The following is a 17,167-nucleotide window of genomic DNA, read 5'->3' as shown; positions in this document are numbered from 1 at the left end:
AGCAGACAACAATGGAGCCCTGCATCTAGCTTCTGGACGCTCTGGTGCTACAAATCCACGGGCTGGATCGCAGTCTGTCCCAGGAAGTGGGACATCGTTAGCGTCACTATTAATAAAGTTCAGCATTACGAAACGGGCACCAACCGAGGAACACCTAATGAATGTCAATTTGCAGTCCCCACCTATTTTCACTTCAAATTTCATTGAAGCGTGTACATTAAAAATTTCTAATTACAGCTCTTAGTCCCAGATTCCATAGATTAAAAGTGTCTGCTACGATAGACCTTTTGACTGATCTGGGAAACTCCCTTCTGTACTCAATGAGGGAGATCAGCCTAACAGGGTACAGGGAGGAAAAAATGTCTTTGAGAGAACACTCTGCTCACTATGGAAGAGCAGCCTCAGGAGGAGTCAACTGAAGCTTGTTTTTGTGCTGCTTGTTTTAAACCAGACAGCCCTGTTATGGTGATTAGGATGATTATATCCCCACCCTGAAAAGCAGACCCAAATTACATAGGGATTTATTATAAAATTGCGCTAGTTAGCCAAAAAAGTAATTTCCATTTTGCTTTTGGTTACAGATAACTACATTTGGAATTATCTTGTAATGTACTGGAGCAAATGGGTCACTAACCCACCCTCTCCCACGTTAGGAAGACAATGGGTTTCCAAACCTATGGAGATGTCTTAAATCTGGAAGCTCTGTCTGGGATTTAAAAACATTAAAACACACATTTTAAAAAGTCCCCACATTTTCTCTTGTGCACTGTTGGTGGGACTGTAAGTGGTGTAATTGCTGCTATAGGAAATGGTAGGAGGCTCCTCAGAAAAATTTAAAAAACAGAACCACCATGTGACCCAGCAATTGCACTTCTGGTAATATATCCGAAAGAACTGAAAGCAGGGTCTCAAAGAGATGTTACTACACGCATGTCCACAGAAGCACTACAATAAGCCAAGGCGGGGAAGGAACCCCAAATGTCCCAACGACAGATGAGTGGATAAGGAAAATGTGATATATACATACAATGGAATATTATTCAGTCTTAAAAAGGAAGGAAATCCTGCCATACACTACTATACAGATAAACCTTGACGACAAGGTAAAATTAAGTGAAATAAATGAGTCCCAAAAAGGCAAATATTGCAGGATTCCACATACAGGATGACGTATCTACAGTAGTCTAATTCACAGAAACAGAAAGTAGAGAAATGGTTGCCAGAGGCGGAAGGGAGAGGAGAGGAGCTATTCAATAGGTATAACGTTTGAGTCATGCCAGACAAAGAAAGTTCTGGAGATCTGTTTTACAATAATATGAATGTATCTAAAACTACAAAACTATATACTGAAAATTGGTTAAATTCCATGTTACGTAGTTTTTACCACAATAGAAATAAACTAAAAAAGAAAGAGAGAGAAAGAAAGAAAGAGTGAGCCCACACATTTCATTTTGCTAAAAGGTGTGTCTATGGAAACAACAATCCACACACTATCCTGGACAATGTGATGGCCAACCTGAAAAACCTCAAAGAGCCAAAGATCCATACAAAACATTCTACTTCTTATCTTTCCTTCATTTTACCTTTCCTACCCTATTACAAAAGAAATGCACAGATTTTAAAATGAGAAAAATCCAGTCTTCATACAATGTCAGAGTTGACCTTAAAATTACTTGAAAATCAAACTAGAATGATTTCCTATCCCCCACACTCTCTTTTGGTCCACAAAACAAAAATAACAAGAAACCCACCAACCTTAGGCCAAAACGAGAAGGCAAATGTTCTTTCATGAAGGAGCTGGGCTACTGAAGGGTCTCCGTCCTCCATGTAGAACCCGTCTCGGGTTTCATCCCTAGCGGTGCTCATGGAAGCATTGCTTTCCTCATCAAAATTCTTCCCTCTAGAGACAGCTCCTGCTGAGAAATCAATTAATATACATTACTCACAACCAGGGAAAAGAAGTTTAGAAAGGACATGGTAAAAATTTGAATACCAATCAGCTCCATTTTACTGAGAACCTACTATACGGCTAGGATGGCATTAGGCATCTTACAGTCTTGTTTAAAGCTGGTGATGGCCCCTTGATATAGACGCTGTTATTCTCATTTTACGGATGAAAAAGCAGACAGGCTTAGGTAGGTGACATCACTAGTCATCGGATGTTGAGCATGTACATCTCAGAGGAGGCGGAATGACAACCAAGTCTCTGACTCAAGAGCCACTCCACACAACGTCCCTCCACACAGGAGAGAGGGCTGACGACTGGCCGGAGTACCGAGCCTCAGCTCCAGAACAGTACAATAGGAGGCTTTATTTTTACTCTGTGTCAGGAACAGCAACCTAACCACGACTTACAAAGAAAACCAGTCATTTTCAGATTCTGCTTCTACCTTTACTTCTGATTTAAAACTAAAGTTAAGCATCATTTGTTTAAAAATAATTACCAATGCTTTTACCAGTGAATGACTCTTCTCTTTCACATTAAATTGTCCAAATTAAAATCATTTGGAATTCTCAATACACTGCTACTATAAAGTTAACCACTATCCCTTTTTCTTTTTTAAGTTAGCCCCTATTATTCTGTTGAGTTTTTTTTAAAAGATTTTATTTACTTATCAGAGAGAGAGAGAGAGAGAGAGATGGCACACGAGCAGGGGTGAGGGGCAGGGGGAGAAGCAGGTTCCCTGCTGGACAAGGAGCCCAATGTGGGACTCCATCCCACAACCCTGGGATCGTGACCTGAGCCGAAGGCAGACGCTTAACCGACTGAGCCACCCAGGCATCCCAAGTTAACTCCTATTCTTAATCGAGAAATTGTTACATGCCCATAACACTCATCAGAGAGCTTAAGTTGTTCGAAATTCCATGTTCACGTGTGGCACGGGAGCAATACATACACCTAAGCACAACCTGAAGTTACCTATCCAGAGAACAAAATATACACTAATTACTCTTAAAAAGTAAACAAGAGCCCCTGTCATGTGACAGGGCCCGTCACAGCTGCCGCAGTGGAACGGGGAGGGGGCCCGGATGGCGCAGCATTACCTTCAGGCTGGGAAGATTCCTCTGATTTATCATCATCCTCCAGCTTTTCTTCCTCGTCCTCTTCAGAACCTTTTTCTGAAATAGACTTGGGCCCTGTATCTGCACTGACCTCCATCCCTTTCAGTTCACTTTTTACAGAGCTGGCCTCGGCCTCGCATCCCTGCTTACTGTCCTTCTCCCCACCATCGGTCTCTTCCTCCTCCTCCTTCCCCTCGGCTTTCTCTTGGGCAGCTGCGCTTCCAGACTCCTCCACTTTGCCTTCACTCTGTCCTGTCGCCTTCTCCTCCTGAACGTGAGCAGATGAGAGGACGGCAGAAGTCTGGCAAAATCCGATGGCCAGTGGGGTCAGGGAGGACATGCTCCCTGCCCCTCTGTTCTGAGCAAAGTTTTTGTGCGCATCCAAGAAAGATAACTCGGGGTCATTGAGGATGTGATAATCCGTCCGACTAACCCCGTGCTTAGCAGCACCAACCAGCAAGTCTCGGTCATGCCTCCCACATTCCCACCACTCCGGCAAATCCAAACTCGGCTGGCAGAGCTTCAGCCTCTCCCCCAGCTGAGGGTGGTGAAGAACCTGCTCGCGGATCTTCCGCAGCAGCTCGATGCGGTAGAGAGTTCGGGAGGCGCGCTCTTCTGTGATTGGCTCGATCATGGAGGAGAGGTCAGGGGGTTCTGTAACATGAAAACAATGGTATTCACTTGGAAAAACCCTAAGTATGCTTTAAGTTGCTCACGCTCTATTTTTCACTGTAGTGGGCGGGCCTTTTACTATAGAGAACTTGTGTTACGAAGAGAACCTACCATCGTCTGGCTTGGCGGGCATTCGACACACTCGCCTACACATGGCCACAAAACAACTGAAGTATTTCTCCAAACTCTCATCAGACTTTTTGTCAAGTCTGGCAAAGGCTCGGAACTGGTTCCAGTCAAACTGCTGTTTCATGGGGTCAAAAATAACTCCAAAAGTAGATACCACGCGGTAAAAATCAGCCTCTTCTCTTCTCGTCCACCTATGAGCAAGGAGACATTAGCTTGAACCCTACTTGTGTACACAGGCTTAAAGCTTATTCATTCTTTTCCTCTTTTCCCCTAAACTCAGTGCACGGGACCTATTTTGGGGGTGAGAAGACAGAGTGCTTTCATGTACTGAGACCTTCTCTGATCACCGTCTGGAAGTGATTCCGGCCTCCAGCCGGCCGAGGACAGAAAAAAGAGGCCCATCCTAAGAGCTGAGTAAAACCCTGAAGAAACTCACTTTTGTCGTTTCTCAGATATTATAGCTTCCCTTTCCGCTTCTAGAGCTCTCACTTCCTCCCGGGGCCGTCGCCTCCGCCGGTCAGTCTTCATTAGAGCCTCCTGCCTCATTTGTTGCCTTTTATAGCTGCGCTGATAGGCAGTAATGAGCCGGCGCAGACGGGTAGTCAGGGTTGAGGTGCTGGGCCAGTAGAGTTGGCCTAACTCAGCAGTACTCTCGCTGGGCTTGCCTGGGGAAGTGGAAAAAAAAGATTTCTAAAATGTGTAGCTGCAATCTTGCAATACACAGGATTTTCCATCAAAACAAGATGACTCATTAACATTCAAATGACAGTGTGAGGAAGGGCATCTCAGTGCTCTCATGTTTAAAATATAAATAAAGAATCATATTAGTATGAAACTTAACAACTGTTTTCTTTTTTAACTCTTTAGGGGGGAGAAGCAAATTTACTTATCAGTTTTATGTAAAGAAACATACTTTATGCCATGAACTACAATATAAGGGTGCTCTCCTGTACTGTACTTAGAATAATAATCTTGAACCTAAAACATAATCACGTAATTGGTAGCTAACTATCTGACATTAGGGAAAAGGTACCGTTCTATAAACCTGCAATATTTCAGATACCCAGCAAATGCCCTACTCCGAGACACATTTCTGAAGACGCTTAAAAGTTTCCACTAACTGGTATATAAATATATACGAATTATCTTAATCCCAAAAGTAGTTCTTTCATCAAAGAAAGTCAATGTAATGAAAAACCCACAATAAATAAGAATTAAAATTATTCACAAAAGGGATGAGTCAGTAGAGAAAAAAAAATGATATTTTAAGATACCACTGTCATAAAGGAGCAAAAGTGCAGGTCCATGAATAATGTCTGTACAGCGCACATTTGCCCTGCTCTTTGGGTTTTTTATGGAGCCTTACCTGTGGTGCGAATTTCCATGGATTCCTCTTTATCTTCTGGAGGAGAATTTGCAAATTCCTTGAAAGCAAAGCAAGAAACAGGATTATTTTAATTTGGGGCTTCATTTTGCATTACCTTTCAAAGAAACGGCCATTATCTATAAAGTTTAACAAGTCTTATATGGGCATATGATATTTTAATGCTGCTGTAAAAGTCAGTATACTCAAGTTCTTACATCTATTTCATCCTTGAATGGCGTCCTGGTTGGTTTATATTCTGGGTCCTCATCTTCTCTATCAAATTCTCCCCTGCGTTAAAATTGTTAAAAAAAAAAAAAAAAAGTTTAAATTGCACAAATAAGCAAGAGACTGGGGGGCTGGGGGGTGCTTGGGAACAACTAATCCTCTGCCTGATGCTACTTTTAATTCTGGGTTTGACATCAAAGGCAACCCAATCAATATTTAAATCACGCAGTCACGGGGTAAGGGGCGGGTGGGTGGGCGGAAGTGTCACCACTTGGACAAAACAAACAAGTTTCAGATGATATAGATAATATATTGCATTTAAATAATCATTATGATACATAAACAGACTACTCTGGGAAACATCACCGAAGTTGAAATCAGATCAGTGGAGTGCACAGCGCAGTGGAAGGACCGAACCCTGCCAATAGATGTGACACTGACATAAAGTTTATTACAATCTTTAAATGTCCTTCTTACCCATCACCGCCATCTGCTAGCATGTCTGTTCCTCTTTGCTCGGCAGCTATGGCCTTGGCATCGGGCATACCAACGCGTTCCAGGAAGCACAGCGCGGGGTCGGCTCTCATGGAGTTGTACTTCTCGTAGCCTGTGCCATCCCCAGCAGCCCACAGAGGACACGCGCAGAAACAGCAAAAGGGCCGTCACTCACAAAGTCACAGCACTGCCACAATACACCAGGCTCAGCTCTCAACCCAGACGACCACTTAGGAACCCTTCTTTCCATAAACCACTCTAGACAATGCTCATGACGTGGCAGGTTTTGGGGGAGGGGGTCAAGTTATAGTTCAGGGGGGTATCCGAATGACCACGGAGATGAGCAGAGAAACAGGTTCAAACTAACTGCAAGACGCCTGAGGAGATTTCCGACCCTATTTTCCCCAAGAGCTAATTTTGCTGGACATTTAAAAGGCTTCCTTATGCTCCTTCATGACCTCTGCGGGCCACGCTATGCCCACCCCGTCCTCCCAAGAGCAGCTACAGTCCTGCAGGAAAGTCGAGCCACTGGCTGAAAATCCCTGTCTACGTAAGGCCAGCGAACCTGTCTTATTAGGTTTAGGACGATGCATGTCAGTAAGATGACACTGTTCCCTCTATGGTTTTCAAACCGCAATTTGCTTTTTGACTGCCCAAGTTGACTAGATGGAAAATGGCAGATCCCAACAGTGCACTGCGGGAAAATGATTTTGAGGCTGAGCTCACAAAACGCGGCTGCAGTACGTAGGCAGAACAGCACAATTCAATTAGGATGTGTACTACAACACACCGCTCCTAACTGCTGTAGAGCCGCAAGCCAAACTGTAATCATGAAAGGTTTTATAAGCCATCATTCTCCCCTTTAGTCAGGCCGGGCTGCTGAGAATACCTCCGCGACCTCCAGAGAATTGGGATTATAATCAGGAATCGCTCACTGTATATATCATGCCAGTTCTGCATCCCCAGCCTTTCAAAGTTAACAAGGCTGCATCCACTCAGGGGAGCCGTGAGTTCTCAGCACTGACATTTGTGAAATATTGCTTGGAACAAAGCCCAGGAGGCACTTGTACAGATTAATAGCAGAGGTTAAGCCCACCGTCCACTCTGACACGGGTTGGCAGAGCCAGCGAGGGGAGACACGCTAGAAGCAAAGTTTAGGGAGAGCTATAGGACAACTTGGCTATTATTAAAACAAATATGGTTTTGGTTTTATTTACAGCCAAGAAAGAAATGTTTTCTTCTCAAATACTCAACAAACATTCAAAAACAGCATCTGATATTTACAGTTCATATTAGATTTTTAGTACAGGAAAATGATAGAAGCCAAGAGTCCTCTGGAACTATCCTCATTAATATTATGACTTTGGAAAAGAGGATGGAAAGAGCGCTGACAACGAAGCCATAGAGTCAAGATGTGGTCAGATGGAAACATCACTTACCGTGTTTGAACACTCCAATGAGGAGGGACTTATCTGCTTCCTTATCCCACCAGTCTGTGGGGACTTCAGCATGGAAGGGCTCAGGGATCCACACGTCAGCTTCACTACAAAGACACCAGTCACACGGTATTCAGAGCACACGCTCACGTTACAGGAAGAATCCCCAGGAACCACAGACAGGATGTGCAGGCTCGCAGGCCCCCTCCCGCTACACGCATCCGAGCATCATGGGGAGCACTGAGCGAAGGGTGAAGGGAAGGGTGCGAGCCAGTCGCTTTCTACCATAGTCGGAAGTGGACTTCATCACACAGGGTCCCATTTTAAATGTCAGAATGCCAGGAACGTAGTTCCCACCTTTTCCATGGAACACAGACATGCGAACACGCTTTCCCCGATTCCCTCCGCATCCCCATGCACACAGGGTGAAAATTCCATTCCAGGTGCAAACTAGGAGATACGCCACTAATGGTTTAGGAAGGTTCCGGAACACACTCGGCAGGGTCTTCAGGCTGCCTGGGTCACTACAGGGAGGTATGGAGTGGCGTGCACTTGCACTAACCTTGAGTCAGCACCCTCTAGAATCTTATCCGCCTGGTCTCCTATAACTTCTTGTCTTAGGTAGTATAGCATGCGGACACGCAGCAGGACCCTGGAGAGGAAGACAGAGGGGGGAAAAAGTTCTTAACTTCAGGACTGTTTGCCAACAGTGGCTTTTGGCAGCTGCTGCTGTTCATCCATCATCCTGCCAAGGCTGATTAGCCATGCTGTATGGTAGGCTTGAAGCGTGACAGATGGTGGCACATAATCACCTCTGTGTGGTGCTTTCTGCTGGCTTCCAACAGGCCTGCCTGGCAACCGCTCGCGCTGCACGGAGAGGGACCGAGCACGGCCCAGCCCAGGCGCACTTCATTTAGTCCTACCTAGTGCAGCTTGTGAAGTTTAGACACGTACCCTACCATTGCCTCTGAAGTATTGAAGCAAGTTTGTAAACAACTGAGCAGATGGCTTTCAGTAACTGTTCTGCTTCATTATCTCATAAAATTTCCTCAGCTGCTGCCTTAATACCATTTTTGGAAGCACATCAGAAGTTGTAGGAATAAACGAGATATAAAATCTGGTTTTACTACCTTACAATAAACCCTCAATATGGAATGTCAGGTTTTTCAGATTATACAACTTTGCTTCCGAGAAAGGAAGATGGTGATGGGGGTGGGGCCAGGGGTGGGTCTTCACAGGTCTCCCTTAAGGAGTATTAAACACTATTTATTCCTTCTAGTTCATATTACCTGGAAGCCTAGGTTGTAGCTTAAAAAATAACAAAATGACACAAAGGAGGCTAAAATGGGGCCAATTCATTGCCATTCCTTGTCATTTTCAAGGAATCAAGTTTCTAAAAATCCATGGAATTCTAGGAACCAGATTTTTTCTAGGACCCAGATTAATTCTTTTGGTAAAGCCCACCTGGAAAATCCCAAAGGCCCATGTCTACTCTGAGGCTAGCATCTCCCGCTGGACGGCCTCCAGTGTGCACTCAGGACTGACTATTGAAGACTCACCCTGTCGGCCGTGAGTGGATGATAATTCTAACTGCTATTTCTGTAGCTGGGTCATCCTATCACACACTTATAGGATGGTTTACAGTTGATGTATCACATCTGCGTGTACTAGCTCATCGGATCATCATAATGATCCCGTGGTGAAGTGGGGCGCGTTATAACCCCCACTTCACAAATGTGAAAACTGAGGGTGACAGAAGACCAGGGACATAGCCGAGGTCACAGTTGTGCTGAGCAGGGACGACTGGATTAGGCCTTCTGACTTCAGCACCTCACAATGTCTCTCGGGACGTGGCAAGGGTCCTTGAAAATGTCAAAAGGAGGACAAAGGACAGCTTCCCCAAAACAGACTACTCCCACATACACTAACAGGTACCCCACAATACACCTGCCTCTCCATCTGGTATCTGCTTTGGAGTAACATGTGTTCTAGATGGACAGTCTGAGGCTGTCAATTTCGAGTAAGCATCAATGTAAACAATTATCATAGGTATTTCGTTTTAGTTTTTTAAGATTTTTCTTTTGATAAGATTAAAAATTGGCTGTGCCACACAGAACTGGCAAAACAAAACTAACAGTCTGGGCCTCCATGGCAGGCACCTTGTTTCTTCTCTGCTTAGGCAAGAATTCACCGGCCAGGATCTCCTTATAGAGGATGTTCAGAAAAGGGTAGTTCCAAAGGAAATACCCTCCATCTTCGGCTGGATACTCTTTTTTTAACCAAAACAGCACAGTGGCAATGATCTGAATGGTTTCTCTCCCTTTTTGATAGAAGATACAGTTTTCTTCTTTGGGAGGAATTTTAGTTATGTGGAGACTTTCATGAATTAACTGTGAATATCACCTTTCTTCTAGAGGAAAAAATTCAAACCAGTGCAACTGGCAAGCTCAGTGGTACTAGGAGGATAACACAGTAGATGGGAGGTGGGCTCTCACCTTAAAGAGTTTGCACTTGGTAAGTCTGACAGACCAGACTCGTTAGTAGTCTGTGACCTCACTCACATCTGACCGGCTATCTCACTATGACCATCTTCTGGACCTGCATCCCGTTCAGGGCCACATAGAGCACTGGACTGCCCTGCCTCTTCATCTCCTTTAACCTAAGACAGTTCCCTTGTCTTTGTGTCTTGAAACTTTTGAAGAGAACCAGCTAGCTATCTTCTAGGAGGTTCCTTGATTTGGGTTTCATTTTCTCATCGACATTTCCCCACCTTAGATCCTGAGAAGTCTCAGGGCATGACCCACCAGGAAGAAGAAATGGACCACTTGTCTATCCCAGAAAGGAGATGGCAAGCCTTGCCAGTCTTCCCCTGAGACCACAGGGAAGAGCACACTAGCACCATCTCACATACTAACCAGGAAGGGTACTCATGGAGTCCGCTACTGGTATGAGAATGGGAAATTAAAAACTCCCACCCACATCACTCTAGGATCCAGGCACAGGAGCCGCTGTTCCCACACCAAACCATCCCACTTCTGGTTTGACTCCAGAACCCAGAAGGCTATTGACCCAAAGAGTTCACATAAACCAGAGGAAACATAAGTTTTCTGACAGCTGTTCAGTGGGACGGGAGTTTAGGGAGAACTATTACGCCACAGTAGTAACAACAGACAGTTTCCGAGGTACCAAAATGGTTTGAGGTAATGGTTTTTCACAGACTCAAAAAGGAAAAAAAATTGTCAGTCAAAATCTAGTGATAACGATTAAAGGTGGGCCCCGAAGGCACTTCCATGTTTGAAAAGGGATGAGAACCATTCATCCCTGCCAGCCAGGAGTTGCTTCACGTGACGCTTGGGATGACCCCGTGGGGCTGGCAGGCTCCACGGTGGGGGGGGTCCCAGAGAGAGAGGGCACTGCCCTCCTCTGTTCCAGACTCCCGCCCTGGCTCTGCTCCCAAACTAGTCGAGACCGTAAGTGCCGGAGTCTCCACTTCCCTGTCAGGCAAAGGGGGATAAAAGAGCACTACTTGTCTCAGGTCACACAGATCGCGCACGTGGAGGGCTTAGCACGCCGCCAGGAATTATGTTCTCAGATTTTTGTTCCTCCTTTTTAGGAGAGATAAACATTTGTTTATATCCTGCTTCATCCAGCTGAGGTCCTGCTGCAGAGCTCTAGGTGGTTAACAAGGCAAGGGAGCCTTGAAGAGGCTGAGGACCTTGCTCAAGGCCCCACAAAGCTACAAGTGCTGGAGCTGTTCGGTGCTGGCTGGACGGATTCTCAGAAATGCATGCTCACAGCCATGGAACAAGAATCGCCACGTACAGATGCTAGTTTCGTACGAAGATAGTGAATAGAGCTCCCACCAATGAAAGAAACACAGATTTAATGTTCTTCAATTACACATGATCAAGTTCTGGACATAAAGATAAGGAATGGGATTCTAAGCTCACAGGTAAGAAAAAAGGACCCAGACATCGAGGTACTATTAAGCAAAAAATTCCCTGTAAACTCCCTGGTCCCTTCACTGGAAGCAGTCAGCTGAAGGCGGGGTCAAACAGGGCAAACAGTAATTCTCTAACACATCTTGGTTACAACTTAGTTATCTGCAATATTTACAGCAGCATCGCTCACAACAGCCAAAAAGGTGTCCATCAGCCCACGTCCCCGTCAACTGATGAACGGATAAACAAAACGTGCTATACATGTACAATGCAGTATTATTCAGCCACGAAAAGGAATGAAATTCTGGCACGGGCTACAAAACGGATGAAGCTTGAAAACATTATGCTATGCAATAAGCCAGCCATCACAGATATTCTAGGATTCCACTTAGGTAGGAGGTACCTAGAATGGGCAAATTCCTAGAGACAGAAAGTAGAACGCACCTGCAGGGACCTGGGGCAGGGAGGGAGGAGGGCCGTGACTGTCTCAAAGACACAGAGGTTCCACTGGGGTCAGTGAAAAGGTCTGGGGGACAGGCAGTGCTGATGGGTACACAGCATTCTGAACGTAATTAAAGCTGAGTTGTCTACCTAACAAATGGTTAAGATGGGAAGACCATGTTATGTATCTACCATGCCAAAAAAAAAAAAAAAAGACAAACCAATCCACCATCTGAAGGTGTTCCGTCGTGTGGCCCAGCACCATTATTTGCAGAAAAAACGGTAAAGGTGCAGGAAGCCGGGAGGCAGAGTGTCACAGCCGGTCGTGCAGACCCTCTCAAAACGTACTTGTTACAGTGATGCTTCAGGTGCTTCTTGTAGCTGTCCTCCTGGAACAGGGCGTCCGGGTTGCAGCCCGCCAGCCAGTCGGCATCCTGCACCACGGGATGTGTGCTCTGGGCTTTCACCTTCTTCCCTTTCCTGCCCCTTGGCACTGGGGCAGATAAACCTAGAATCGGAGCAATGATAACAATAGTCAGAGAAGCTTTCTATAATCCCAATTACAATGTTGGACCCAGTGCAATGCATGTGGCAGGGAGACATAGGGTGTTGGTGTTGTGAGGGTCCGAGGTGGCTCTCTGAGAGCCTTTGGTACAGAAAGCATGACGCAGACCTACCAGAGTGATTGACCAAGGCTCGCGTCTGGCCGTCCGCCGTGGGTGTGATCAAGTCCCAGATGAAGCTTTTGATATTCTCATCCCCCTTGTAATGATTGAGACAGTACACGAGGATGGTTCTGCAGATGGTCTCTACGTCCTGCTCAGTGAGCTGGCGCTTGTAGCGGCCATGGGAGAGGATATCTGTCCACCGTCCCCAGCTGCAAAGCAAACGTTCAGCATGTAGATGGTACCTTTCATTTTAGATCTGGGGCTTTCCTTCCACAGTCCGGTAGCAGTGTTAGGAATTCCTGGCTCGAAACTAGCAGTATCTGACATCAGGGGGCAGGAAAGCACTTTGGAGCGCAGGAGTCAAAAACACTCGTTACAGCTCGCGCCGCCTCGGTGCTGGGTTGAACCATCATGGAGGTAATGCCCACGGGCCTGACACAGGCTCTCTCAGTCAGATTCCGGCGGGGCCACAACTCTGGGGGGAAAGGATGCCGGGACCGGGACACCTTGCACTCTGCGTCACCCTGTCACGGCTGGCACGTTTCAATACCGACCAGCTATTTGAGACACACGGTGACCTGAGGGGATGTGGCTGCTCCCACACCTGGGACCCAATGCTGAGGAGGAATGGTCCTATTTCAATCTACCTCAGTGGGATGCAATGGTAACGAAGGAAGACTTGTGAACAGGTTCGAGTTTCCTTTCAACCCAGGGAGTGCTAATTCCCCAGTACAAGAGCATTCACGGGCAGCGTGTTTCGAGAACTCTCAGGCCCTCATGTAAACCGCACATGGTACACAACAGACAGCACACTGTTGACCCTGAATAGACTGTTCGGGGCTATAATCCCAGTTAGACACAGCACTGTGCTCCCCGATCAGGGTGTTGTGGTGTGAGAGCATACAACAGCCGGGCAGATCCTGTCCGTGCCTCGTCTCCCCCGAGGCTGCCGCGCAGGACGGAAGCCAGCCACTCCCTTGCCTTCTTCAAGGACTGAGGGCTGCTCACAGCAGGGAGGCCACGGCAGGAGAGGCACAGGGCCTGCCCCAGCAGGCCAGGAGATGTGTCCTGGCTGGTCCTCTCTGGCTTCTGTGAACTGTTCCTCAAACTGCAGGGCCAACCCTCACCTCCAGGCCTTCGGACACACTGCCCTCTCTGCACGAACTCTCTCCTCCCTGCCCAGCGTCCAACTCTCTCTTCTACCCACGCTAAGCCATGATGTCCACCCATCAAGTCATGTTGCCCTGTGGAATCCCTTCTTGTATAACCCTAAGCCTCAGAAATAGGGAGATGATACCAGAGCTATCTTACAGGAGAGAGACATGCTTCTACCCTCCATCCCCAGTCTTCCCAGACATAACACCATTACAGTTTGCTGCCATTTCTGTTTGTCCACCTGCCTTGAAAAGGGGGCCGTGACTGTCCTGCTCACAGGTGCATGCCCAGTCTCTGAGGATCCTAGCATGGTGCCCAGCTTCTGATAGGTATTTCCTACACAGTGATGCCTAGGGGAGGAAGGAAGGCCCTTCCTCAAAGACATGGCACTCCATGCACACGTCTTAGTTTTAGGAATTATCAAGACACTCCGTTTCTAAAGTCACCAGCAAAATTCTCCACTCTGATCACTGGGCTGAAACATGCAGGCAGGTGCAAGGAACAAAGGGCTCAGGTGTCTGTCCACTATGTAAGAACATAGGAAAGAGCGTCCAGCGTCTGCCCACGACCTAAGAACACAGGGAAGAGTGTCTAACTTGCAGACAATTAGCTTGAGTTACAGAATGGACTTCAGTTGAACTTCATTGATTCTGTATGAAATCACTGATCTGGCACTCACTGTGGGTCTACTGGCACTGCAGTCCTCCCTGAGGGCATAGAGAGGAGAGTCCTGAGCTTCATGGAGCTCTACATGGGGCTCCCGCAGGAGAAGCCTGCTACTCAAGAGTCCTAAACCAATGCGATGAGTGTGATGAACGTGTAAGCCAGACTCTCTGGCGCAGGGTGCCTGGGGATGCAGGTGCTGGAGGTCAGCGACAGGAGCTGTGGGCAGATCAAGTCTGTGGGCTGGGTGTGCGGGGGTAGGGGGGCTGCTGCTCTAGGCAGTGGAAGAACTTGTAGAAAGACAGAGATGAGATACGAGACAGAGCACGGCACACTGAAGGAGATGGAGCGGTCTGTCCCAACAGAAGCTGGGGCTACCCACAGAAAGGACTGACAAGACAGACAAGAGCCAGACCAGAGAGCCCTGTATGCCATGCTAACGGAAGATGCGTGTTCATTCTGAAACTCATGACAATCTGCAGGAAGAAATCATCAAAAGCAGGATGTCATCAGATCTACAGAAATACCGCTTTGGTGGTAGCTTTTTTTTTATTTGAATGGAACTTGCCTGGAGGCTCATAAGATGCCAGAGAATTCTTATTTGCAGATTCAGATATTTCGTGAGCACCCTGCCATCATTCCGAGCACTGTGTGATGAGGGCTCTTCGGAGATGAACGTGATGTGGACCCTGCCTTTCAGAGACACGTTGTCCAGCAGGAAAAGTACAACACGTTCAGAGTTGAAATAACCATCCATTTATGTTCCAGATGAGTTAGAAGAGCTTTATAACTGAGATGATTGCCTTTAACAAGTTTTCATAGCAGAGAAATACTAAAAGACTACCACAGTCTCAAATTTTATGCGAAGCTAAAGTAGGAAAAGATTCTGTAATTTTGAGATGTGGTTCTGAGTTATTAGTCACCAAAAAATAAATGTGGATCTGACATAATTCTAAGGGACAAACTCGTGCTCCTTCAAATGCACAAGGACATGAAGCAAACCCTGAACCAAACCACCCTGGATCCTGTCACAGTGGCTGCTCGGTCACGTGCCTGAGTGCACGATGGGGCATCACAGAAATCCCAACCCAGATACACTTTCTCACACTGATTAGAATTTCGTCTTTAAAATAAAATTCCATTTTTCACACAAGCCTGACTTACCCATAAACGAGCAGATTCTTCTCAACTCTAAAGCACTCGCTCCGTGCGTAGCCCTGTGACCTGTCCTGAGGCCGCCGCGGCTTTGTGCAAGGCTTCTCTTCGGAATCACTTTCCAAGTCTGAGAATTCCATCAGCTCGTCTTCTTTCACTGCACTGTAAAGCCTGGTTTGCTTCCTCACTCTCGGAGTGTCAATAACCAGGTTGTTCTAGAACAGACAGCAGATACATTTGAAACTTCTTTAAAAAAAAAATCCCTTGGGTTACATTAGGTAGAGTTTGAATGGGACCTCTCACTCACCCTCCCATTTAAGGCATCAATATCCAATTCAGCCTTCTTTGCCCACTTTTGCCAGAAATTTGGATCATCCAAGGATATATCTGTCCTATTTCCAGATGCAACAAAACTGGCCTAAAGGGGAAAAAATAAGCATTACTTTGAGATGCTCTTCTCAGAGGCAAAATGCAAAGCAGCTTTCATTTACTCATTCAGCCAAGCACGTATGCATTCCTGCACTGTGAACCAGATGCTGCAGTCGGTGGGCTGGGACGAAAGACCGTCCCCAGGCAGCTCTCTGTCCAGGGGTTTAAACAGATCAGGAAGCAAAAGATGACAGTGCGGTGTAATCAACAATGGTGACAATGGTACATACAGGTCCAGCTAATCTACAGAGGAGGGATCTAGCCAGGTTCACGAGGGGGTGCAGGAAGGGCATTGCTGGGAAAAGGCTCCCCAGAATATAACGTCTGGCCCTGACTGTTAAAAACTCTGAGAACAGGAAAGTATGTGGACACGCTCACAACAGAGCATGTGCGAAGGCTCGGAAGAGAAGAGAGGCAACTGTGCCATGTGACTGGTGATAAGCGTGGTCAGGGGAGAGTAGTTAAAGGTCAGGTTGGTGAGGCAGGCAGAAACCAGGTCACACAGGGCCCTGCACGTCCTGTTAATGGGGTCGGAACTCTATCCTGAGGTAGCCACGAACTCTTTCAAAATAGAAATAATCTCAGGATGGACACAGTCCTATCCAAAGCCACCTGTTGGAGAAATCATACTGGTGTCCCAGGACACGGGAAGGTAGAACTGCAGTGTTTAGAGAGAAAGCCGTGAAGACTGAAAATGGCTCCAGCGGAAGTGGAGAAAAGCAGACGGTCTAGAAATATATTCTTTAAAAAGTAAAGTGGAAGGAGTTAGAACCGAGGTGGATGTGAAGCACGGAGGAGGGGGAGAGGAAGCCAAGAAAAGCCTCAGCAGCCAAGCTGGGCATCTGAATGGCAGTAGTCAGGTGAACCCCGGGGCGCGAGCGTGTGCACGCACATGGAGCCAGAGGGACAGGGATGACGAATGTGGTTGTGCACTCACTGAATGTGAAGTGCCTCTAAGGACAGAGAACAGAACCTGGAAAGAGGCTGAAAGACGTGAGAGAGAAGGTGCTGGGGCACAGAGCCCAGAGGAGGAAGCTTCTGGAGACTGAGGAGCAGGGAACAACCAGATGTCCACAAGCAAAGGGAAGGAGACGGACCCCATCTCACAGCACATACAGAAACTCATTCAAAATGACCACAGACCTAAATGTAAGAGTGAAAAATTATAAAACCCATAGAAGATAACATGAACAAATCTATATGACCTTAGGTTAGATGACAACGTTGGACAACATATCAAAAGCATGAACAATAAAAGGAAAAAAAATGGATAAACTGGACTTCACTGAAATTTTTTAAAGATTTTATTTATTTGAGAGAGAGAGAGAC

At 46.5% G+C, this 17,167-nt stretch overlaps 1 protein-coding gene across 9 annotated transcripts in view; it reads right to left on the bottom strand.

Annotated features, from left to right (window-relative positions):
• CHD7 (chromodomain helicase DNA binding protein 7) overlaps positions 1 to 17,167 on the bottom strand; it is a 186,685-nt gene that overhangs the window by 10,496 nt on the left and 159,022 nt on the right. For 8 of the 9 annotated variants that reach the window (XM_059394627.1, XM_059394625.1, XM_059394626.1 and 5 more), the window contains 13 exons: positions 15,717 to 15,827; positions 15,419 to 15,624; positions 12,446 to 12,645; positions 12,117 to 12,276; positions 7,949 to 8,038; positions 7,390 to 7,493; positions 5,933 to 6,062; positions 5,446 to 5,518; positions 5,231 to 5,288; positions 4,301 to 4,529; positions 3,847 to 4,055; positions 3,046 to 3,717; positions 1,756 to 1,916 (listed from right to left, as the gene is read on the bottom strand). In XM_059394627.1, the coding sequence (XP_059250610.1) occupies positions 1,756 to 1,916; positions 3,046 to 3,717; positions 3,847 to 4,055; positions 4,301 to 4,529; positions 5,231 to 5,288; positions 5,446 to 5,518; positions 5,933 to 6,062; positions 7,390 to 7,493; positions 7,949 to 8,038; positions 12,117 to 12,276; positions 12,446 to 12,645; positions 15,419 to 15,624; positions 15,717 to 15,827 (2,403 nt within the window). The remainder of the gene's footprint in view (positions 1 to 1,755; positions 1,917 to 3,045; positions 3,718 to 3,846; positions 4,056 to 4,300; positions 4,530 to 5,230; positions 5,289 to 5,445; positions 5,519 to 5,932; positions 6,063 to 7,389; positions 7,494 to 7,948; positions 8,039 to 12,116; positions 12,277 to 12,445; positions 12,646 to 15,418; positions 15,625 to 15,716; positions 15,828 to 17,167) is intronic. The other variant, XM_059394629.1, reaches the window with a different exon arrangement.

Source organism: Mustela nigripes, chromosome 3 (assembly GCF_022355385.1).
Source record: "Mustela nigripes isolate SB6536 chromosome 3, MUSNIG.SB6536, whole genome shotgun sequence".
Lineage (NCBI taxonomy): Eukaryota > Metazoa > Chordata > Mammalia > Carnivora > Mustelidae > Mustela > Mustela nigripes.
This window is presented reverse-complemented; position numbering and strand designations above follow the sequence as displayed.